Source organism: Arvicanthis niloticus, chromosome 9 (assembly GCF_011762505.2).
Source record: "Arvicanthis niloticus isolate mArvNil1 chromosome 9, mArvNil1.pat.X, whole genome shotgun sequence".
NCBI classification, from domain to species: Eukaryota; Metazoa; Chordata; class Mammalia; order Rodentia; family Muridae; genus Arvicanthis; species Arvicanthis niloticus.
This window is the reverse complement of record NC_047666.1, coordinates 86341425-86367452: the sequence shown is the minus strand read 5'-3', so window position 1 is coordinate 86367452 and position 26028 is coordinate 86341425. Positions and strand designations below refer to the sequence as shown.

General features: G+C 39.2%; 2 protein-coding genes across 2 annotated transcripts in view; both read right to left on the bottom strand.

Moving 5' to 3' along the window:
* Positions 1-337: 337 nt before the first annotated feature.
* LOC117715795 (uncharacterized) lies at positions 338-25625 on the bottom strand. Its single transcript, XM_076940939.1, is given in 5 exon segments — positions 338-2233; positions 2236-2293; positions 3498-3558; positions 3739-3865; positions 25497-25625. Coding segments are annotated over 5 exon segments (2109 nt in total). The 5' UTR covers positions 25614-25625; the 3' UTR covers positions 338-487.
* The window catches only part of Bicd1 (BICD cargo adaptor 1), a 135648-nt gene continuing 135194 nt past the window's right edge, over positions 25575-26028 (bottom strand). The window contains exon 8 of the mRNA XM_076940937.1: positions 25575-25701. Coding sequence (XP_076797052.1) covers positions 25690-25701 — 12 coding nt within the window. The 3' untranslated portion in view covers positions 25575-25689. The remainder of the gene's footprint in view (positions 25702-26028) is intronic.

Genomic DNA, 26028 nt, shown 5'->3' with positions numbered 1-26028 from the left:
CATCTTGATCCGAAGGCATCCAGAAGACTCTTCTATCCTGGGTGGAGCTTAAGGATAGTATCTCAAAGCCCAACCCCACAGTGACATACTTCCTCAAAGGCCACACCTACTCCAAAAAGCCCACACCTCCTAATAGTGCCACTTGCCATGGGCCAAGCATATTCAAACCACCACACCTTAGAAGATCACTTTGACTTCTAAAAGCTTTACCATATTAGTTACATTCATAGGTTACTCTCTAATATGTGGTTTGCCTTTTTTTTTTTTTTAATTTGGAGGTGACCTGATTGTGAATAGGCTTTACCACATTGATTACATTTGTAAGGTTTCTCTCCAGTGTGAATTCCTTCATTAGTTTGCCACAGAGGCAAAAGATTTACTACATTGTCTTTATTCATAGAGTTTTACTCCAGTATGTGTTACTTTATGTATTTGGAGATTAGAGTTTCACACAAAGGTTTTACCATATTCATTAACATTTGTAACATTAACAAGGTTTCTCTCCAGTATGTTTTCTTTTATGTACATGTAGACTACCAAGAAATGCAAAAACTTTGCAACATTGATTACACTCATAGGGTTTCTCTCCAGTATGTATCCTTTTATGTACTTGGAGATAACGCTGTGGTGCAAAGGCTTTACCACAATGATTACATTCATAAGGTTTCTCTCCAGTATGTATTCTTTCATGTTTTTTTTTATGATCACCCTTATATGTAAAGGCTTTACCACATTGATTACATTCATAGGGTTTCTCTCCAGTATGTATTCTTTTATGGATTTGAAGAGAATTGTGTTGTGAAAAGCCTTTGCCACATTGATTACATTTGTAAGGCTTCTCTTCAGTGTGAATTCTTTCATGCCTTTGAAGTTGACTATGATTTGCAAAGGCTTTGTTACATTGCTTACATTCATAAGGTTTCTCTCCAGAATGCATTGCTTTATGTATATGGAGACTAGTATAATACCCAAAGGCTTTACCGCATTCATTACATTTGTAAGGCTTGTCTCCAGTATGAATTATTTCATGTCTTTTACATTCACGAATGCATGGAAAGGCTTTATCACACGGATTACATTTGTAAGGTTTCTCTCCAGTATGTTTTCTTTTATGTACTTGTAATATACCAGGATATGAAAAAACTTTGCCACATTGATTACATTCATAGGGTTTCTCTCCAGTATGTATTCTTTTATGTACTTGGAGATGACTTTGATGCCTAAAGGCTTTATCACATTGATTACATTCATAGGGTTTCTCTCCAGTATGTATTCTTTTATGTGTTTTAAGAGAACTGTGTTGGGAATAGGCTTTACCACATTGATTACATTTATAGGGTTTCTCTCCAGTATGTGTTCTTTTATGGTTTGGGAGAGAACTGTGATATGCAAAGGCTTTATCACATTCATCACATTTGTAAGTCTTCTCTCTAGTATGAATTTTTTCATGTCTTTTAAGCCTATGAAGATATGGAAAGGCTTTACCACACTGGTTACATTCATAGAGTTTCTCTCCAGTATCTGTTATTTGATTTTTGAGACTACTACGACATTTATAGGCTTTACCACATTGGTTAAATTTGTTAAGTTTATCTCTAGTATGTGCTCTTTTATGTTTTTGAAGAATACAGTGATACTCAAAGGCTTTACCACATTGGTTACATTCATAGGGTTTCTCTCCAGTATCTGATATTATTTTATGATTTTTGAGACTACTATGACATTTATAGGCTTTACCACATTGATTACACTTGTAAGGTTTCTCTCCAGTATGTGTTCTTGTATGCACTTGGAGATGACTTTGTCGTGCAAAGGCTCTACCACATTGATCACATTCATAGGGTTTCTCTCCAGTATGTGTTCTTTTATGCTCTTGAAGATAACTGTGTCGTGCAAAGGCTTTACCACATTGATTACATTCATAGGGTTTTTCTCCAGTGTGTGTTGTTTTATGTTTGTGGAGAGTACTGTAATGTGCAAAGGCTTTACCACATTGATTACATTTGCAAGGTTTCTCTCCAGTATGTGTTCGTTTATGCATTTGAAGTTTACCATGATGTGCAAAAGCTTTATCACATCGATTGCATTTGTAGGGTTTCTCTCTAGTATGTGTTCTCTTATGTATTTGGAGACTACTGGGATGTACAAAGTCTTTACCATATTGAATACATTCATAGGGTTTCTCTCCAGAATGAATTGTTTCATGCTTTTGAGGACAACTGTGACATGCAAAAAGGCTTTACCACATTGAGTATATTCAGAGGGTTTCTCTCCAGTAAGACTTCTTTCATGCCTGCAAAGATAATTGACACATGTGAAGCTTTACCACAATGACTACACCAATAGATCATTTTATCTGTAGGAATTAATTTTACAATTTTATCTGTAGAAATTAGTTTTACAATTTGGTCTAGATATAAAGAGGAATCATATCTTAAGTTTTATCACTTTGTTTACATTCATGGTTTCCACTTCATTATGGGTTATTTTGTGTCTTTTAAGATACCTTTAATTATAGGAGCATTTATTAATTACATGGCTCATATTTGTAGTGCCCTTTTTCTCTATGAAGTTTTTCACATATTTGAAGAGAACAGGAAGAGCCCAGAGCTTTACCATACTGAGTGCATTCATAAATTCTTCTATACTGTGAAATACACTACATTGCAAAGTGAACTAGGACGCACAGAGAAGAATTTCCACAGTCCTAGTACTCATGGGAATTTTCTGCAGTGTGAGTTTGTGGATGCATTGCCAATGATGTTGGAAAACCAACTAATTATAAGCTTGTATCACAGTGAGAAAGTCTACTTAAATGGAGAATACTACATGTCTTCTAATTGTCCTGGGAGAAGGGTATATTGCTTCTTTCAATATCCCTATGCTCACATGGCTTGTATCCATTTAACACATGATATAACTATTAAAAGAAGAATAACAAATTAAAGATTTCTACATTGCATTCACACAGTTTGACTTTTTGTTCATCATAGATATGTGGTATATGGATTCTTAACTCTCATAAACTCCCCCTCTCACTTAAACTTAGCAGTGTTGCTACAAGTATATGAGCAACACCAGCTATACTATAGAACATTTGCTTATTAGAAACATATACTTATCTATCTATCTATCTATCTATATCTATATCTATATCTATCTATCTATCTATATATATATATATATATATATATATATATGAGTGGTATGAGACTAAATAGATTGGCAGTTCTATAGAGTAGCTGTAATATGGCTATGATTCAAATGGCAATGTCTAATAAGGCATTGTTTCTTTGTCTTCTTTTTTAGAGGAATGTCTTGCAAACACAAATCAGACACCTGACATTGAGGTACGTGGATTTGTGCAAATTTAATAATCATCAATACACTTAAAGAAGTGCTTTTTTCTTTTACACCACTGCTTTTCTTTAAAAGTTCCAGGACACATTAACATTTCTTCAGAGGCATATTCACAGCAACTTGCACATGAAAATTACCTTCCATGTTTTCTGGAACTTCGACAATGTTCTTCAATATTATGGTCTTCCCAATTGGAGCCTAAAATACAATACCAGAAAATATATGATATATTACTGGAAATTAGTCAGATTTTAAGTTAGTATCTTCAGTGAATCTGATTTATTCACCTCATTCTTAATTGAAGGTACAGAAGAGCATCAGTAACAAAAAAAAGTTGTTCCCTTATTTTAAAAAGTGAAGGAAAATTCACTGACTTACCTATAGCAGTGAGGTTGCTGTAGGTCTCCAGCATCACATCTTTGTAGAGACTCTTCTGTGAAGGATCCAGCAAAGCCCATTCTTCCCAAGTGAAGTTCACATGCACATCATCATAAGTCACTGCATCCTAAAATATCCCAGACATGTGTACAACACAAAGCATGATACTGGCATCATTGTGAAATAAGTGTATGCTTCACTGACAATATATTCATATAATTTTGGTGCTTCCCTCACTTATTTCTTGACCCAGAAGTTATAATGTCATCTTAGAAGGAAACTGGATAAATGAGGTTCACCTCTATCATTTCTTTGCTCTTTGAATAGGATATAGCATTGCAAGAGAAATACCAATTAACAGATAGATAGATAGATAGATAGATAGATAGATAGACACACAGACAAAAAGTACTGAGCACACATCAGAGAAATTGTATTCATATAATAAACAATTACAAACTACAAAACATGATGAGCAGGTTGGGTGTATTGGCTCGTGCTTTTAATTGCAGTAGTCAGGAGGCAGAGGCAGATGTATCTCATTGAGTTGGATACCAGCATGGTCTATCCAGGACAGCCAAAGGTATATATTAAGTCCCTGTCTCCCTTGTAAAAACAAACGAACAAACAAACAAACAAGGAAGATAGAACTCAGAGGTTTTTTTAATGGAAGTTTCTACAAAGAATTAAACATTCACTCCAGTTCTGTATTCATCTTTCAGAATTCTGAAGTGCCTAAGTTTAAGCTGTAACACTAATGATATCTTATTAAAAGGGGATGCATGTTTAAACAGTTACAAATGGACAGATGAAAATATTAGCAATGTAAATATTAATCCTAATTGTTGATAAGAAACATATGGCAGGAGAGATGGCTCAGCAATGAAGAGCTCTTGTTGCTTTTGCAAATAATTGGGCTCAATCGCCAGTACTTACAAGGGGGCTCACAACTATCCATTACTCCAAGTTCAGGAACTCTGAGGCTATCTTCTGACTACTATGAGGACCAGGCACACATGAAGTGCATATTCATGCATACAGACAAAATACTCATATTCATTTAAAAAATCAAAACAAACACAACAGGTAGGAAGAATGTCATGCACCGGCAATCCAATGACTCAGAAAGCTCAGGCAGTTTAACTCAGGCAGTATTAATGTCATGAATACATACCATCCTGAGAAACAGAACATTTTGCCAAATTTCAAAATTCACAATGTGGATTCAACACAACAGCATATGCCTGACATGTACTAAAGCCTACATTCCAGCCCATCAGCCAATAATATAAAAGCAAACAAACAAAAGCCGGGCATGTTGGCCCACATTTAATCCCAGCACTCGGGAGACAGTCAGGTGGACCTGATTAAGTTTGATGCCTGCATGTTCTATATACCTATTGTCAAGACAGCCAGGGCTACACAGAGAAGCTTTGTGTTCAAAAACCAAAACCAACAAAATTAAAAATATAAAAACACAAGGCTCACAAGGTAGCTTAGCACTGAATAGCAATTGTTTCTACTGCATCTTATGTGACTTAGGGATAGTCTATAACAGTGAATGTAGGGTACCATGAGAAGGAAGCTCACTGATCAGTTTCAACCACAACATAGGACACACACACACACACACACACACACACACACACACACACACACCAGGAAATGGGTTGAGTCTATAGACATTCAAAACTCATCCCTGAGCCAGACAGTGGTGGCGCACACCTTTAATCCCAGCACTTGAGAGGCAGAGGCAGGCAGATTTCTGAGTTCAAGTCCAGCAGCCTGGTCTAGAGAATGTTACAGGACGGCCAAGGCTATACATAGAAACCCTGTCTCAAAAAACAAACAAAAACAAACAAACAAATCTCATCCCTGATATGGAATCTACAAAGGTTCCTCCTTCAAAAGCTTCTATAAGCTCTCCAAAGAAAGGCACAAAGGAGAGACAAGTGTTCAAAGACATCATCCTATGGGGGGGCCTTTGATTTGACTCAGTCAGCTACATTCTGACCCTGTCATTATAAGCTCATGATCATCCCATGATGCAGTTAGTCTAACTTCAATGATCCTAAGAGACTGCAAGAACTAATACACTGTTCAAATGTCCAAAGTCTTTTCTTACATTCAAGACAATCTCTGGATCACCACCACATCTTATAAAATTAAAAAACAAGTTATATCTTTCCTACATACAATGACACATACTTGTTCCCATTCCAATAAGAAGTATGTGTACAGAGTGAGGGAAGAAACCCATTGGGGCAAATAACAAATCCTGTAGCTCTGTCTCAGACATGTGGGACCTTAGTTTCAAAAGGCCTACATGGCACTATCCCTGCAACTTCTGATATGTCTCTCAGGTTAATTACTTGCACTCCCTATGCACCTCTCCATGGCAGGTGTCTCACAGCTTAGGTATCTCAACATCTTGTGGTCTCAAAACGGAACTCAGGCTTCATGCTCACAGGTTCATGCGATGCACTCACACAGTGTCCTCCCTCACTGGGGCTCTGACTGCCAAACATGGATGGCTGGAACAGTGATGAACTGAAACCACAGGGAAAGAATTGTGACCTTACATTTTACATCTTTCTTATTTTCAGAACTTAGGTGATCCTGCAAGGCTTGAATTCTAAATTGGAATGGACCCTGCCACGAATGGACCACAGCTTTATCAGGTTTTCTATAAAGTTCCTTCCTGGGTCTAGGAATCACTTTGCCTACTCCTTCCATTAATTGAAGGCTTAGCAGGAGGGAGTCTTTCTCTTAGGGTACCTTTTATGTAGCGCACAGCCTCGCCGATAAGGAGAACGCCACACTCAGGATTCTTCTGACAGCATTTATTGAACAGCTCTTCATGATGGAGAAAAGGGGAAGGAAGCCGAGCTCAGAAAGCCCGCTGCTTAAATAGAGCTTTGGGAGACGTGCAGATCCCTCATTGGCTCAAATCTTTCATCCAATTGTCATACTCGGTTTTCGCGCCATGCGCAGGCGCATTCTCAAGTAAAGCTTCCATGAAGAACCAGGAAGCAGAAGCCTGCGCCATCTTTTAATGGCAAATACGGCTCCTCACATCTCCCCCTTCCTTATTAAACTGCAACAACAATCGAGGGCTGTTAGGTTGCCGATCTAGCCCACCGTTCTACCGATAGGCGTTCAAGGCAGTTAAACAGTACGAGACCCTCCACACCTTTTATCCCGTGCAATGGGAACCTGAGCCCCGGGAAGTGTGGAGGACCACCACTAGGATACCTGGTGCAATGGGAACACGAGCCCTCAGGATATCCTGTTAAGTGATGGTGTCTCATTGTTTAAGCAGATTCAACCAGGCTTGAGGGGATGTTCCCTGCTCCACGGCAAGCAATGCTTGCGTGATCACCACCTTATCCTTTTGATGTTGTTGTTTGAATTTGCAGAGCAACCAGAGGGTAAGCAGCACTCCCCCAAAGATCATGCAGCCAAATAACCCTACCCCCACCCATTCCTTATTAGAAGAAAAGACCGAAGAGATCCACGAGGAAAGTCCCTGGGTCAGGGAGAAATCCAAGCGAGTAGAATTGATCTGGACGATGGCAATCCGCAATCGTCGCATGGTCTCATCAAAATCAGCCATCCAATTCTGCAATAGCTGCTGAGATAAGGTTCTTGAAAGGTTAGCTACCCGAGTAAAATTTTCATATTGAATGGAGGTATTTATATACACAAGCAGGAGAACACAGGTGAAAACATTTTACCACATGCACCATACAGCTGAGGTCACTAAACAGCAAAACAAGCTATGTGGGATAAACAATATATTTATCAGAGTGTGCTTCAGCTGTTATAGGCTTTTGACAACCAAGTCTTTCATCAGGGTATATGGTTCCAGATGGCTGCAAAGTTGATCTAGCCGCTTTTATCTGTTGCCGTACCAAAGCCATCAGTTTGTTGAACAGCATGAACCAGAGAGACAAAAGACTTAATATCTAAACCGTTAATATAAAAGCAACACTCTTTAAGGCAACACACAACTTCCCCTGTTGGAGAAGTGAAAGGTCTAAGCCTTGTACCCACAAATTTTCAATAGAATTATACCAATGAAATCCTTGAATTTTGCCATCAGCTTAGTAACAATTATACAGATAAAGACAGCCTAATATTAACCACCTCAGTCCCCAAGTCCAGGGAATTGAGGCGCCGACTCTTCATTAACTTCTTCAAGCTGAACATGGGCGTTGACTTTTAGAAGAGGAATGAGGGGAAGGGTAAATTGATAAGCATCTGAAGTCTGTCTTAACTGCATCCAGCTGGAAGTCCAGGGCATCAGTGAACATGCAGGTGATAAGATTCATTCTCCAAAGCTGTGTATTCTGCAATATACAAATCTCAAAACAAATTTTAGTATCAAGATAATTATTTTGATTCTCTGAAATCTAGTGTTCTGGAGGTCTACCTCTGTCATGTCTGATCCATATAATTCTGGAAGACATAACTACTACCTTAATGACCTCATCAGAAAACACATAGAAAAACTTTTTCCAAATCAGCCTTTCCTTAAGCCAGTAACCAGAAAAACCTTTAGAGTTTTTATCCAGAAAAAATATTATACAACTCAGAATCACACCCATTTTGAAAGTTAAATCAATTAACATTATCATTCTGCTTAGCTCTCTGTCTAGAGCAGCCTTCTATTTATTCCTCGCGTCTTTAAAGCCTTTTTCATCTGTTTTTACTCACTTATTTCTTGCCCCATTTTCATTACTACAACCTTTATCTATTTATCTGTTTTGCTCTCTTGACTCAGAGCAGCCTGTAATTTACTCCTTGCATCTTTAAAACCTTTTTTCATCTGTTTCTATTTACTTATTTCTTGCCCCGTTTTTGTTACTATGCAATCACCTTTGTTTCACTTCCGAATTCAGCCAGCTCCACATAGAACATATGACTAGTTCTCCAGCGCAGGAGTGAGGATGACCGCTTCCAATTCCCGTGGTGTCCTTCACTGTATCCCGCTTACTGGAGCTCTAATGTTGAGGCTCTGTCCAAATTAGCCTTTCCTTCTTAGTTTTCTTCTCTATCCTAGTTTTCTTTTCTATTTTATTAGCGCTCTCTCCCTTTTCTGCTTCTGATAGGCTATCTTGTTGTTAAGCCAAACAAGATCCACCATACCTTGCAGAAAATCGTCTAGACTCTCCACGCCGCCAGTTCTGAATCCTCTGCGAGCCAACAGGGTCCTTCGTGACTGGTCAAAACTCCGAGACGTTCGGCTTCATCCCGGGTTTCGGTTCCACTTGTAGCGCACTACCTCGCCGATAAGGAGCACGCCACACTCAGGATTCTTCTGACAGCATTTATTGAATAGCTCTTCATGATGGTGAGGTGGAGGGAAGGACGCCGAGCTCAGAAAGCCCGCTGCTTAAATAGAGCTTTGGGAGACGTGCAGATCCCTCATTGGCTCAAATCTTTCATCCAATTGTCATACTCGGTTTTCGCGCCATGCGCAGGCGCATTCTCAAGTAAAGCTTCCGTGAAGAACCAGGAAGCAGAAGCCTGCACCATCTTTTAATGGCAAATACGGCTCCTCACACTTTTAGGTTTCCAATCTGGAGCAAAGGGACCTTCTCTTTAATGGAAAATATTCTCTTTGAAAATTCATGCCTTTGTTTCAGCATTTGATTGGCATTTGAAAGTACATACTGCTGTTTTCTTCTACAAACTACAGACTTTGCATTTATTTCTGCCACACTTGTTGCTTTTTTTTTTGTCATTGTAGTCCTGGAGGAGTCTCTAGTAATAATCATCCATTAATTCAATATTCTAAGAATTCAGAACATTATTTTTAAATTCTGCATTACTCAATTATTCAGGGTATGGGCAGAATAAGAAAGATTTTGGGTCAAAATACCACACAAATGACCTTTAGCTAAATTTTTCATGAAGTCTATTTTCTACTGAAATCCTATGAACTCAATCTATTTGCTCTACTGGCAATACTCCAATCTTCCAGGTGATTAAGCTCTGAGTACAGCTTTCTATTCAGTTTGCCATCTCAAGTCCTGATAGTTTCCACATTCCTCCAAAAGAGAACATCCCCAGGTTCTATCCAGACACAAAATCACTTCTTGTGTACAACTTTTTGTTCTAACTTGCTACTCTGCTGTGATTGAATCCTCTAACCAAAGGCATCTCAGGTAATGAATAGGTTTACTTGTTTGGTCCTGTTAGATCACAGTCCATCATTTTTGGAGCTTAGGATAAAAACTCAAGCTTCAAGAAAATGAAGACAAAACCCATGGACAAACATTGTTCCCTGCCTTGCCCTCTTGCTTGATCACTGTCTCATGCTCAGCTAGCTCTCTTATCCAGCCCAGGCCCACTTGCTTAGGGATCCTGCCACCCTCCGTGGAAGAGCCTTCCCACACCAATCATCACTCTACACAATCTCTCATTGACACAGCATCCAGCCATTTTGATGAGGGCATAACCTCAAGTGAGGCTCCCTCAGATGGCTATAGGCTCTAAAATGTTGACAACTGAAGATACTTGGAACACACAGAGACAATAATATATTAGAAAGTTTTAAAAACCCAAATCCAATGTGCTACCCATATTGCTTAAGTAGAAAAACGCAAACCTTGATAATTGCAACAACCGGAAAACATAGATTTGCCCAGAGATAAGGAGAGGCAAGTCTTTAGGATCAAAAAGAGGAAACTAAAACTGTTTCTCCACAGAAAGTCCCCAAACTGTCATAAACTCAGGAAACTCATAGCAATGTAGTAAATTTTCAGAAGAAAAAATAGGTGGTCTATCATTTTCCAAAGAAATAACAATATAATTAGATTATAATGAATAAAATCACAAATAAAAGGAGACAGAAAGACAGACCTATAAGTCTTTTAAACAACAACTACAAGATTATAATAAAAAATTAAAGATATTACAGGCCAGCACTCTTTCCAATAATAGAAAATAAATTGGAAGTGGCAAAACCCCAGTCAATTGGACAGAGGCAGCCTAAGGAATAGGAAAAGTTTTTTTTTCTCCCAAATCCACATCTTATAGAAGATTAATATACAAAATATATACAGACTTCAAGAAACTAGAATTTTTCAAAGTAAAAATTCCAATTTAAAAATGGAGTATATATCTAAACAGAGAATTCTCAACAGAGGAATCTCAAATGGCTGAGAAAGACTTAAAGAAATCTTCACCATTTTAGCTAACAGGGAGATGCAAATCAAAACTACTTTGAGACTCCATCTTATACATGTCAGAATGGCTAAGGTCAATAATACAAGTGACAGTACATGTTGGCAAGGATGTGGAGAAAGAGGAACAATCTTCCATTGCATATGGGAGTGCAAACTAATACAGTCACTATGGAAATCAGTATTTCCTCAGAATAATGGTTCCTAAGAAAACAGAGACTCCATCTACGTCAAGAGCCAGCTATGCCACTCTTGGGCATGTATCCAAACAGTGCTCTGTCCTACCACAAGGACATTTGCTCAACTATGTTTATGGAATATTTATTCATACTAGCCAGAAACCAGAAACAACCTAGATGTCCCTCAACTGAAGAATGAATAAGCAAAATGTTGTACATTTACACAATGGAATATCACTCAGTTTTTTTTTTTAAATGACATCATGACTTTACAAGCAAGTGAATGCATCTAGGAAAAAAGAAATCACCCTAAGTGAGGTAACCCAGACCCAGAATGACAGATATGATATGCATTCACTTATAAGTGGATATTACCTATTAGGTAAATAATAATCAAGCTATACTTCCCAAATCCAGAGAGGTAAAGAGTAGGGTTATAGGGGGGAAGCATGGATCTCCCTCTAGAGGGGGAAACAGAATAGTTTTGGTGAGTAGATTGGGGTTTGATGGGAACAGGAGGGGGAAGGATCAGTTGGGGGGAGGATGAAGGGAGAAAGTACAGTGTAGGAAGAAACAGCTGAAATCAGGGAACATTTGGGGGTAACTGTAGAAACTTAGTGCAATGGCAACTTCCTGGAATCTATGAGGGTGATCCAAATGAGGGCTCCTAGTACTGAAGTCTGAACTGGCCATCCTTTATAGCCAGGCAGGGCTTCAGTATTGGGAATGGGTTACATTTGGTTGAGCTGTTGGCCAAGGAGGTCCCTTGGAGATCCCTAGGACAAAACTGAAATCTGACAGCAGGTCCTCAACACTGAAGACAAATTCAACACAGTTCTCTGAATGTAGAGGTCAAGTAGGTGCAGGCTTGGAGCCTTTACTCCTATGTTCTAGTCTCTTTGAGGAGAGAAGATACTCTACAGGCTACAGAAATAGAAATCTGAACACTGACCTAGCTACAAAACCCTCCATCTACAATTGGTCTGTCCTGAAAGATGTACTGGGGCATGATGGTAATAAACTTGTTTGGGTGACCAACCAATGTTTGGTTTAACTTGTGGCCCAGGACATGAGAGAGAACCCATGACTAACAGTGCCTGGATTTCTAGGAACCTTACAGACACTTAAGTGGCAAGCATGGAGACAGCATGGGTTTGTGCCTGGTCTTCTGCTGATACGTTATGGCTGTTAGCTTGGTATTTTTGTGGGACTCCTAACAGTGGGAGCAGGTGTAGTTCTGATTCTTGTTTGTCAAATAGATATGAGAGTTTGAGCCATCTTCACTGTATGCAGCAATAGAAAACAAAGGGCAGAAAGGACAGAATCTAGCAGAAGCAAGCTCCCTCAAAGGGTTTTGCTAATGTTCTTTTTGGTGGTATGTGGAGAAGAGAAATGAAATAGCAAGCTTTTTGTACCAGGAGTTGTTATAGAGATGAAAAGCAAATACACTATTATATTGAGGCTGGAGAGGGCAACCTAGGAAGAAAAGAGTTTCAAGATCAAGCAAAAGAATCAGAACTACACCTGCTCCCACTGTTAGGATTAAAATTAGATAGGAGAAAGAAGTAGGTTGACACTGCTTAAGCTGTAATTACATGTCATTTTATGACCAATACAGCACTGGCTGTGAGAGTCTTTACAAGTGCATAATTCTTTAACCATTGCTACTGTCGTCATTCCTTTAGCATAACTTCTTCCTGTATTCATGGTGGCTTGTCTTCAACAAATGAACACTGAGGCTATTCTCATAATTAGGCCACCATGTATACAACTGCAATGAACATGACAATTCTGATACATCTCAATGATAATTTCAAGTGCATGGAAAATATACTGGGAAGATTGCTGAGATCCATGGTAATTTTGTCGTTTTTATGCAAACTCTGTTACTTAGGTGTAGGTATTATGTCCAAATGTATCAGAATATATCCATTAAATATGTGCAATTTTACATCAAATATAACAACACAACATGGTTTTAACTAATTTTAGTTGGTATTTGTGGAAAATCCCAACTTACTGTATCAGGCTTTATTTTGCAGGCTAACGCACAATCCTGGGTCACATCCAGATCCACTATTAAATTCTGGACCATGTTTATTTTCACTCTTTTTGCTTTCTCAATTAAATCATACTTAATGCGGTATCGTTTATGTGACCCTAACAATGTATTCTGTATCACTAAAGTCTAAACTAAAGCCCTCATTCTATGGCTTTGTATTTTATTTCACATCAGTTTCAGTTTCACACACTAATTCAAATTTGCTAAATGAATGATTATGTAGAATACATTTTACCCATTTATACACCTGCAAACACCACCATTAAAGTGATGTGTTTTCAAAAGGAAAAAAGAAAAAATTGGGCATGTTCAATTTGCAGCGTAAATTCAAAACAATCCAAAGAAAATTCCTGACAATTTATAACAGGAAAGCTGATTACAAAGCTACGTGCCATGTGAAAAAACTCAGAACCCTCAGTGGGATTATGAAGTAATAGGACATATTTTTGCACAACGTGAATTGAGTCCATATTACCACAGAGCTACAACAATTAAAAGGTTTACGACATTTGTGAAAGAATAAGGGGATGGATGCAGAGAAAAAGCCAAGAACATAAACCACAAATTATAGTCAACTTTTAATCAAAAGACCGATAGAAACTCAGCCAGGAAAAATGTGAACTTGACCAGTGTTACCTATGATTGCATGTGTATACAAATTAAATAAACACAGACTTCATGACTCCCACAAAAATAACTCAAAGTGACCCCTAAACTGTTATATTTCTGACCCTCCAGCCACTACTGATCTCACTTCCAAACAGAGAGACCCCATGCTCTACAGCTCTCTCTGTATGAAGGTGATCAGAAGGGTAGGGTACGCTCAGCAGCTCCCCATGCCTCCTTGTGATCTCACACAAACCCAGTCCCACTGAGCTCACACACAAACCAATGTTGAAGAGTAATTTTAATGTCTGTTTCCTGCCACGTGGATTATGACACATGATGTGGAATCTGCCCTACCAACCTGCACACTACCATGCACACCTGAGAAACCTCTGCATCTCAGAAACTCCTTTTGTATCCTTGAATTTCCCTGAATCTCACCACTGTGGCTGGTGGTAGTGGAAAGGTAAAAAGATTTTAATCAAATATTAATCCCCATCGCCTCCTTTCTACCAATTTCTAAACTATTTATAAAATTTATCGCACAAAAACTGAATATGAAATGCCATGCTCAGAACTTCTAGAAACCAGACCTTTTGTTTTGACATCTGTCTTCCCACTACACACTAAAAGCAATGCTTGTGTGTGCACACTGAGCAGTGATGTTATAAGTAACACGGCTTCCTATGGTCAGAGATGCAGAGCCTCATCCTCCCCAGGAAATCCACACTTAGGCAGGCTCACAGGCCAAGGCCCTCTGACCAGGTCACGACATGTACGAAGAGAACTACAGTCTGGTTCACAGTCCATCCAGTCCAATCAGATTGGACTCTGATGGCTTAGTCAACCTGCTCTTTCCAGTGGCTGCCACAATCACCATTGGATGATCTGTGATCTCCCTCACAGCAGTCTGATGCATCAGAGGAGATCTGGAAAGAACCTGCAAGCTACCTCCCACTGGTGCTTCTCCTGTTTGCTAGCCTGCCCAGAGAACAGTAGCAGCTCCCCTACTGGAGATTAGAGATTAAGTGACCCAGACAGCACAGGCCTTCTCAGATCTGCCTTCCACCCCATGGGCAAACAGAGAGAACCCTGGTCTGATAAATTTGTATTTTAGTAGAATCTTCCATTCTCTCAGGGTACCTGTTCATCTTGCAAAACACAGGGTCCTTTGTACATTCCATTACACACTCAACATCCAGTGCAGCCATCCCTCTGCTTCACAGCTGGGAAGTCCTGTAGCCAATCTTCAGTCAAACTCAAACAATAACAACAACAGAAGCAAAAGGTGGCTATAAATTTGAACAGTGAATGGAAGATGAATGAAAAAATAAATAAAAAAGGAATGGACATGGCTACTTTTAGGTTAGGTATTGTAGAAAGTTTATTATAGATAAAAGGGAGAGTATAGTTCCAGACACAGGGGACATCACAGGGAGTCCAGAGTAAACTTGACCCTGAGCCACATCTGGGAAGAGTGAAAGAGAGAGGGGGAGAGACAGACTAAGAGGCCAGGATGAAAAGGACCAGGTAACAAAGTGGCTGGATTACATAAGGAAGGGCAGCTGGGAGAAGGGCAGCCCAATCCGAAGCTAGAGGGTGGGTATGCTAGCCATACCCTGTTACAGGCAGGGACTGAGGGGTGCTGGGAGAACCTGACAGCCAGGTCCACTCTGATTTGTTAGACAGGCACCTAAGCCATTTGTCCCAGGGTTTGAGATTTAACAGTAGGGACAAATGAGGGGGCTGAAATGATTTAAATATAATCTCAAAAATTATTTTAAAAGGTTGAAACAGGCTTTATGGTCCAATATTCTCCAGGGATTAGACAGGTGAGCTAGAGCACAGCAAGTCTTACTAACATCTCTCTCCTCAGGCTGTGCACTTTCAGACAAGAAAAATCACATTCCTGTCAGGCACAGCCACACCAGATTGTCAAGATCTTCTGTGTTGGTTGGTTTTAGTCAGAGAAGATGCACCTAACCCTCCAGAGACTAGAGGCCCCATGGAGTTTAGAGGTCTGTGGGTGGTGGGTGGGTGGGGGTGGAGAACATCTTCCTGGAGACAGGGGGGTAGGGAAGAGGTATGGGATGTGGAACAGTTGGAGGGTGGACCAGGAGGGGAATAAAATTTAGAGTTTAAAATAAATAAATAATAAAGAAGTACTGTCTGACCTTGACCCCTTTGTTCTATGTTAGCTGCTGAGACCTGTAATCTGACACACACAGCTACAGCCAAAGGCCTGTGTGTCAACCCTCTGAGATGACTTAACTATGTCAACGAAGAATTATATATCTCCGTATGACAGTCTCCTAATTGAAAATTCAGCAATCATTGGCTCAATACAACCTCACCAAATTGTACACCCACCAATCTGGTCTGTTTTCAGTAATATCCATGAATTAATACATGCTGTGAAATTACAAAATCATCACCCTGCCTGAATCAGGTCCTTCTTCATAATGGTGACCTCTGCAGCTAACTCCCTTAAACTTTAGTCTGTGATCTAGCTACTGCCTACCCTGTTTCACCCTGCAGTGTACACAATAAACTGTTCCTTCTGTTCTGATCTGAAGGCAGAAGCCATGCTCCACATGCCTTTTTTTTTTCTTGTAATGGACAATTACATGACTCAAATGAGTAATTTAAAAACTCTGTTATGATATATCCCTTTATTTAGGACGTTTAATCAAGGTCATTGCCCTGGGAAGCAAGAGACTAGGATCAAGGGGACCCCAAGTCAACATCGTTTGGTTTTTTTTGGAAAGGCTGAAGATGCAGCTGTTTTAGAATTAACATGCCTTTTCAGGGAGAAATCACTCCACACACAATTAAAAGATTAATTTTTAAAAATCTCCTTGATAATAGCTTGCATCCAATTTTGGTTTGTAGTAACATTTTTGAGAATTCTGGAATTTTGATTTCTTTTTAAAAAACACAGAAATATTACAAGAATGTGCTTTCATTTTAATCCCAGGTATAGCGATGTGAGGCTGCTTCTAACAGTCTGCAGCCGCTAATCATTATTTGCTTCATGCTCTAGCAGAAGCACGGTTTTGTCAGCTACAGATTTCTGTGATGGTGTGACATCTGAAACTCCAGAAACTTTTTGGAGGGCACATAAATGGGAGGACCCTGAGAGATAGGGTGGGGGGTTATTGATGTTTTAGGAAGGTTGGTTATGGTTTGTTTGTAGCTGTGGTCAAAGAAGAAATGAAAGATAAGAAATTAGATTCAAGGATCTCTTTCTCCTCTATCCTTGTTTCTCTCCTATCTGGTGGGTATGGTGGATAAAGGATGGGAAAAGAAGAAATCACAAAATAGCAAAGACCAGCTACATTGGTTAATGCTAAAATCAGAAGCCAGCCTAGAACAAATTTTGCATTCCACATATTCTGTCACCTTTAAGTCTTTTTTAGGTTCAGGTCCCAGGTTATGTTTTGAACAATTTAAATATGGATTGGAGACTGCGAGTCTAGCCATGTAGACAGATGGGAGATTTACACAGCAAAGATATTCCCAGGATTATTTCTTAAGTACACTAGTGCCCTAAAACAAAATGTCATTCTTCAGTAATAGGATCCTAAGTAGAGGGTTCCAGATGGTGAAAAACATAGGAAAAGGAGAAGATAGAAAGTATAAAAGCTAGGGTGGGGAGATCTTGCACAAGCTATGTCTTATGCTAAGTAAGCTTAAGAAGAATACCACCTTATACAGTCCTTATATGGGGGAAATGGAAGGAAATAGGAGACATGTATCAAGTCAGCAGAAACATATGAAGGAACTATGAAGTCTAAGTTAATTGCTTCTGAGATAGAAAGCAGGCATCTAAAACTTAGAACACATTCCAAGAGGTTGTAAAACAATTAACCAAAGGTCATAAAAAGGGAACTAAGGATTTACTGTAGGTACAAGGACAGAAGATAAAATATTGACTAGGTTTATCTATATAAAACTTCAATGATAACTTAGTTATGATCTTTAACTCCCCATGAACCTGTAAAGCTAGTGACAGATAATGAATGTCTAGTCTTAATGGATGCATATGTAAACATTCTCTGTTGTAAATGTCTTGTTCAAGTTACGATTTGAATTTATGTTTGAACTTTTGGTGAACTTTTGTAAAAAAAAAAAAAAAAAAAAGGATGCTTGGGAAAACCATGTGATCTATTTCCCTAGAAAAGGTATAAAAAACTAGGAATGAAGACATTGCAAGAGCATTATTACATCAGAGCAGGAGGAGAGAGCAAGACAGGAAGGACTGCAGAGTAGGGTGACTTAGAAATTAAAAGGAAGCTTAGAAATTAGAAGAGAATTTTTTAGAATTTTTTTTTGAGAACAACTTAGAAATAAAGGTTAAAATCACTTTTCAAAGTGTCTCCTTTTCTTCCTTAACTAGCAGGTGGACATAAGAACAAAGGCTACTTTACTTAATCCCCCTGTTTTACTATGAGGTGCTAAATGTCAGAGACTGCAGTTTCTGGCCTCAGAGAGGTCAGCTACTACTGCAAAGTAACTTAGACTTAAGCAACCCTAAATATCTCCCAAGACCAAGTCTTGCCCTCGCCGACACTCTTCCCCATCGGCTATCTTAGATCGCTGGAGCTGGCCTCATGCACTAAGCATTAGTAAACCAATTCTACTCCTTTACACCACAGCTTACTATTGGATTGCTACCCAACACATGAGATGCCTTTTACAACCTCCACAGAATTAATTCCAAATGGATCATACATCTTAATGTTAAATGCCAAGGGCAGAACTTGTAGAAACTAGGGCTCTCCGAGTTTCTCATCCTGCCAAGGATGTTTTTACACACATGCCACTGTTCCAAATCCTCTGAGCAGATACAGCTACCATAGTGAAGTTATTCAGAGGCTACCCTTTGGTCCAGCGAGTGGCTAGGACCTCACGGGACTTCACAGGTGGCTGCCGGTTTCCACCCAGCCCCGGGAAAGACCCACCACACCAGCTCCCGATGTTCAGCTCCCCCCCACCCCCCCACCCCCGCTCCTCCCGGTTGTTGGCAATGACCTCGTGCTCACCATGTCGCAACTCTGGAGCTTGCCTGAGAGCACCTCGCAGCACCCAGAAGCAGAGCTCAGAGACACATCACTCCAAAACACTCAAGTCTGCTCAGCAGCTAAGCCGAACCAGCCGCATGGCACCCGAAAGAACCTGCCTCCCCTTCTGACTGGCAGATCTTCCTAAGGCCCTCATTGGCCAGTGAGTCTTGAGTGACATGAGTACACTCTAACCCTAAGGGATACAGCCTGGTGGTTCCTAGCCCAAACTTCCAGTCCAGAGACAGACTTTTTCAAACTCTGCAGGGATTTGCATTTCAGTAGATCTTGTGCAAATTTCTCCAATACCCTACCAGTCTGTCTCCCACCCATCTCCAGGGAAGACCCACCACTCCAGCTCCCACTACTCAGCCATGTGCTCCTCCCCTTTGTGGGTAGTGACCCTGTGCTCAACAGGTCTCATTGCCCGAGCTCCCCTCACAACACTCAGTAGGCATTTTCCCTTCGTCCTCCTGGAATCAGGGTAGAAAGCATGCATAGCCCATTACTCAACTTTCAGTGGAGTTATTAATCTGTCCCACAAGTAGAAGGGTGCCCAGGATATTAACAACTAAAGAGAGATTTTAGAAAACAAGAGCTTTGTGGCTTCATGCTGGGTTCAGGTAAACTGCAGCTACTTCTCACCTGGTAGATATGAGACAAGCCTGGGAGAAAAGCAGGAAACAGATGACAAACACTGTAGAACACTATTGTTAGCTGGCACATCTTCCTCAGATGTTTATATATTCCTCAGACCTTTATATATTATAGGCTGCCACCAGAAGCTATGGCCTAGATTAAAGGTGGATCGTATCACCTCAAAAGATCTAGATTAAAGAAGGGGTTTCCTACTTCAAAAGCTATAATAGGAAAAACCACACACAGTACCCAAACTCTTTCAGTTTTAGTTAATTCCACATGTTAACATACAGGTCTTCCTACTTCTATGAATGATAAGTTAAACCCTCTCCTGAATCAATGTCAAGGCTGAGATATTTAAGGGTATTCTTAGCTCAAAGTCAGCAGAAACATATGCAAACTATAAAAATGATAGACAGAAATGCCTCTGGAATGTTCACCTGAAAGCAGATTGCTCAGGAGACGATGCCTACTGTTGATTATGATGTATGCTCTAACATAAATGTGTCAATGCCACAATTATCACATATACAAAGGACAGAGAGCACAAATTCAGAAAACATCAAGGAAAAGTCACCTATCAGAACTGTGGACACTTCTCAGAGGAACAGCTTTGCTGAGCTATTTTAACCTCATAATAGGGCTGCTTTAGCCTCTGAGCAGGTTGGTTCAGAGGAAGAACACAACTGCCTCCATGCAGGACCCGAAAGAGTTCATTCTAACTAGATCTGACTGCTGTCTGTCTCAGGGTTATATGTCTCAGGCTGATATCACTATATAGAATTGTATTTTGTAATATATATATATATATATATATATATATATATATATATATATTTGTGTATGTGTGTGTTTGCTTGCATGTGTCTGTATGCAGTACCAACAGAGACCAGAAGAAGGCAGGAGATGCCTAGGACTGGAGTCCCAGCAAATGGTTAGCTACTATGTGGTTTCTGGCCATGGAGCCTGGGTCCTCAATAACAATACTCAATTGCTCTTAATTGTTAAGCTATTTCTCCAGCCACTTTTTTATTTAAATTTTATTTTTATGCATTTAAATTACAATATATTCCATCATTTTCCCCTTTTCAGTCCTATCTTTCCCCAAATTCTTCCCAGCCAATTTCTTCCTTGTCAAGTATGTGTGAATAAGTATGCTCAAATATATGAATAAAACTTGCTGAGTCAATTTATGTTGGTTGTGTGTATATGTGCATTGGATAGCCAAATAGGGAGCTCATCTTTGCCTGAGGCTAATTCTCCCACTTGCAGCAGAGTTCCACTCTTTAATGAGGGTTAGGATTGTTGGAGGCACAAAGGTCCTTGTACACACAGATCACTAGGGAAACCAGGTGCCGGGAGCCAAACCCATGAAATTACCTGCTGTTCTGGAAAGCCTAGTCAGTACAAAAGCCCATACTCTACAAAATTGGAAAATCTAAATGAAATGTATGATTTTCTGGATAGATTCCATGTACCAAAGTTAAATCAAATAATTTAAACAATCAAAATAGTCCTATAATCTCTAAGGAAATAGAAGTAGTTGTTAAAAAATATTCCCCTTCCTAAAGCCCAAAATCAGATGATATTAGTGTAGAATTCTAGCCAACTTTCAAAGAAGAGCTAACACCAATACTCCTCAAACTATTCCATAAAATAGAAACAGAAGGAACATTGCCAAACTCATTCTATGAGACCACAGTTACACTGAAACATAAACCACACAAAGGCTCAACAAAGAGAATTTCAGACCCTTATGCACATTGATGGAAAAGTACTTAATAAAATACTCACAAATAGAATTTAAGAACACATAAAAAATATCTTCCACCATGGTCAAATAGGCTTCATCATAAGGATGCAAGGGTGGTTCAATATACAAAAATCCATCAACATAATTCACCATATAAACAAACTGAAAGAAAAATACCACGTGATCATCTCATTAGATGCTGAAAAAGCCTTTGACAAAAATCTAACACCCCTTTATGTTAAAAGTCTTGAAGAGATCAGGGATACAAGGTGCATACCTAAACACAATAAAGGCAATATACAGCAAGCCAAAAGCCAACATCAAATTAAATGGAGAAAAACTTAAAGCAATTACACTAAAATCAGGAAGAAGACAATCTATTATCACCATTTCTATTCAATATAGTAGATTTAGCTAGAATAATAAGACAATTGAAGGAGATCAAGGGTATACAAATTGGAAAGGAAGAAGTCAACAAAGTATCTCTATTTGCAGATGATATGATAATATACATAAGTCACCCTATAAATTCTACCATAGAACTCCTACAACACTTTCAACACTTTCAGTAATAAACACTTTCAGTAAGGTGACTGGATACAAGATTAATTTTAAAAAATCAGTAGCTCTTCCATATACAAATGACAAATAAACTGAAAAAAAAAATCAGAAGAACAACACCTTTCACAATAGCCTCAATAAAATATTAGAGTAAATCTAACAAAGCAAGTGAAAGACTTGTATGGTAAAAATTTCAAGTCTTTGAAGAAACAAATATAGGAAGATATCAGAAGATAGAAAGATCTCCCATGTTAATGGAACAGTAGGATTAATATAGTATAACCATCAGTCCTACCAAAAAATAATCTACATATTATATGTAATTCCCATCAAAATTCCAATATACCTTGAAAGGGCTGACAACACTCCTTGAAAGAACAATCTCAATTTCATATGGAAACACACACACACACACACACACACACACACACCCCAGAATAGCTAAAAAAAAAAAAAAATCCTGAATAATAAAAGAAGTATGGGAAGTATCAGTATCTCTTTTTTCAAGTTGAACTGTAGAGCTAGAGTAATAAAAAATAACCACATAGTATTGGCATAAAAACAGACATGTTGATCAATAGAATCAAATTGAAGACCTAGACACAATCCAAACACTTAAGAACAACTGATTCTTAAGAAAGACGCCAGAAACATATACCAGAAAAACAAAATCATCTTCACCAAACTGTGCTGATCAAACTGGATATATGCAGAAGATTGATAATAGATCCATATTTATCTCCCTGCACAAAACTCAAGCATAGGTTGATGAAAGACCCCTACATAAAATCAGATGCACTGGCTCTAATAGAAGAAAAACTAGAGAATAACCTTAAATTCGTTGGCACACGAAACAACATTCTAAAGAACACCAATAGCACAGGAAATAAGATCAACAATAAACAGAGTCTCATGAAACTGAGAAGCATATATAAGGCAAAGGATACCATCAACTGGACAAAGAGGCAAGCTACAGAACAGCAAAGAATATTTTTTACCAACTCCACATCCAATAGAGAACTAATACCCAAAATATAGAAAGAACTCAAGAAGCTACATTCAAAAATTCAAATAATCCAATTAAAATGGGGTACAGATTTAAGCAGAGAATTCTCAATACAGGAATCACAAATGACTGAGAAAGACTTAAAGAAATGTTTAATATCCTTAGCCCACTAGGGAAATACAAGTCAAAACTATTTTGAGATTCCATCTTACACCTGTCAGAATGGCTATGATTAATAGTACAAGCAACAGTTCATACTGCCAAAGATGTGAAGCAAGGGGAACACGCCTCCATGGCTGGCAGGAGTGGGAACTTGTAAAGCTAATATGGATATCTGTATAGCAGTTTCTCAAAACGTTGGAAATCTTGGGCATATACCCAAAGAACACTCTATCCTACCACAAGGACACTTGCTCAACAATGTTCATAACAATTTTATTCATAATATCTAGAACTGGAAAAACCCTAGATTTACCTCAACCAAAGAATGGTTAGAGAAAATATGGTACATTTACTCAATGTAATATTATATGGAGCTATAAAAAAATGACATCATGAAATTCACAGGAGAATGGATAGAACTAGAAAAAAATGATTCCAAGTTAGGCAAACCAGACCCAGAAAGACAAATATGGCATGTATTCACTTATACGTGGATACTAGCAGTTAAGTAAATGATAACCAAACAATCCATAGACCCAGAGAGGTTAGGTTAAGATGAGAGCTTTAATGGAGAAAAGCATGGAAATTCTTGGCAAGGGAAAATAGAATAGATTTTGGGAGTGCACTGGGTGCTAGTAGGGATGGTCATGGGAGGGATCAGATGTGAGGGGAGATTTGATAGAGGGAAAGAGTAGGGGAAAGACAGCTGGAATTTGGGGACATTTCCAAATTGTGTGGAAACTTAGTGCAGTGGAAATTTCCTGGAATCTATGGTAATGATCCTAGTGAGGACTAGTAATGGAGGATCCAGAGTCTGAACTGGCCGTCTCTTGTAGCCAGGCAAGACTCCAAGTGGCAGGACTGGGTTGCATTTATTTGAGTTGTTGGTCCAGGGGATCTCATGGAGATCCCCAAACAAGCAAGGCTGATGCTAGGACAGAGGGCTGCTCTATCCAAACTGACAACAGGGCTCCATTGCTGAGGTCCATATCCACCCAGCTCATTGAACAGAGAGGTGGAGCAGGTGCCTTCGTGGAGTACATGCAGAGACTTACAGCCAGACATTATGAGGAGAGAGAATCTACATTGAATGTCTCTATTCGATCCTTTCTCTCAGAGCTCTGGGAATTGTGCAGAAGAGGGGCCCAAAGAATTCTTGAGGTCAGAAGGGATGGAGGACAGCAAGAGAACAAAAGCCACTGAATCAACTATGCAGGGCTCATAGAAACTGAAGTGGCAAACATGGGGCCTGCAGTGGTCTGTACTACCAGGTCCTCTGCATATATGTTGTGGCTATTAGCCTTTTTTTTTTTTGACACCTAACTGTAGGGGCAGGTGTGTCTCTGTCTGCTTTTGGGACACTTTTCCTCATGTTAAGTTGCCTTGTCTGTTTCAGTGTGAGGGCTATTGCCTTGTCTTATGTTTTGCTGTTATCTCTTGGAGCCCTGCTCTTCTGATGGGAGAAGAAGGCCCCTCTTCTGCATGATTCCCAGAGCTCTGAGAGAAAAGATCCAATAGACACATGTGAGTAGACATGTGTGTTGCATCTCCCCAAGAAAAGTCATGTAACACAATTGTCACCTAAACAGGGACACGACAAAACCAAAGATGAATTAGGGAGGGTCATGACTATGGTAACATGGCACACAACTGAGACTGAGAAGCCTGAAAGAAAAACATCTGAAAAGGAAATTCTGATATAGTTGTCCTTTCCTGGATGGTGTATTGGTGTACCTCTGTACTGTCACTGCAGACAGGAAGCCCACAACAGAGCAAAGTACCAATAACACCAAAGTCTAGTTTGGTAAATCAATGAGTTTTATTGTGATTACTTACAGGAATTTTGGTGAAATAAGACCAGAAATAACTCTAAGATAACTGCATCACCAAAACAACCCAAGCATGGATGACAGCTCATAAGGTTGAGGACTTGGAGCACACTGCACAGCCTGCAGGCAGCTCAACAGAAGTGAGTCAGTTGATCTAAACCTCTTTCAGGCAGCTTACCTGTTTCCTTCTTTCTCTAAGAAGCTGGTATGGTCTCAGAATCTTTTTTCTAAACTTTGTTTTGCTTATCTGGGAGGGACCCTCAGTTTTTATTATTTACTATGGCAAGGAGGGGCTTAATGAATCTGGTTAGTTTTTCAGACTTCCTCAAACTATTTTGAGTTGTTTACCTTCCTGTTTTAAGGAGTTTTCTGCAGGATTGAACGTTTTAATCTTGGAGGAAACAGTTATGTGTACTAGATATTAACCTAAAAACTTAAGATATAATTAAATTAAAAATTTAAGATATAGCAGAGAACCACTAAAAACCTTCACACCCCATAGATGATATATGGTATATGATATATACATATATACATGTGTGTGTGTGTGTATGTGTGTGTGTGTGTGAGAGAGAGAGAGAGAGAGAGAGAGAGAGAGAGAGAGTGTTAAATTGCCAGAAGCCATCAGTGTCTGCTTTCCAGAACAGTAAGAGAGTGTTAAAGGCCAGAGATCATCAGCCATTGGCCTTCTTTCCATCTCAGTACCTCACTGTAGGGGCTGGGTCCCAAGCAAAGGCTTTCTTTTCCTCTTTTTTTCTTCTTGAGGTAAAATCTTCCTGGTCTTGTGAGCTCAAGTGATCTTTCCCATCCTCTTGCCTCCATATTTCCAATAACTATGACAGAGAAGTGTCAATGTGCCTGGATTAAAAGGGACTTTCTTGGTGTTTCTGCAGGATGGTCAATTCTTAAGCTTTAGGAATGTAAAAAAAAAAAAAAAAAAACAACTATTGGTATTACTGTATAAGAAAAGTATCAAATAGATTTGTAGGTCCAACCTCCTAGAACAAAAGCAAAAACAACAAAAACAGTAGTTTTTAGAAGAGGGAATGATTTTTAAGACACTTTATTTTCAATGCTTTCTGTGCTAAAGATGAAGAGGCAACTTTAATCAGGCCCATAAATTTGATCAGTTATAGGGGTTTCATTTTTGTTCATTAGCACTTCACATAAACCCATACTTGTCTGTTTCCTCCTCAACCCTGCATCACTGTAAAATGAAAAAGAATCAAAACAGATG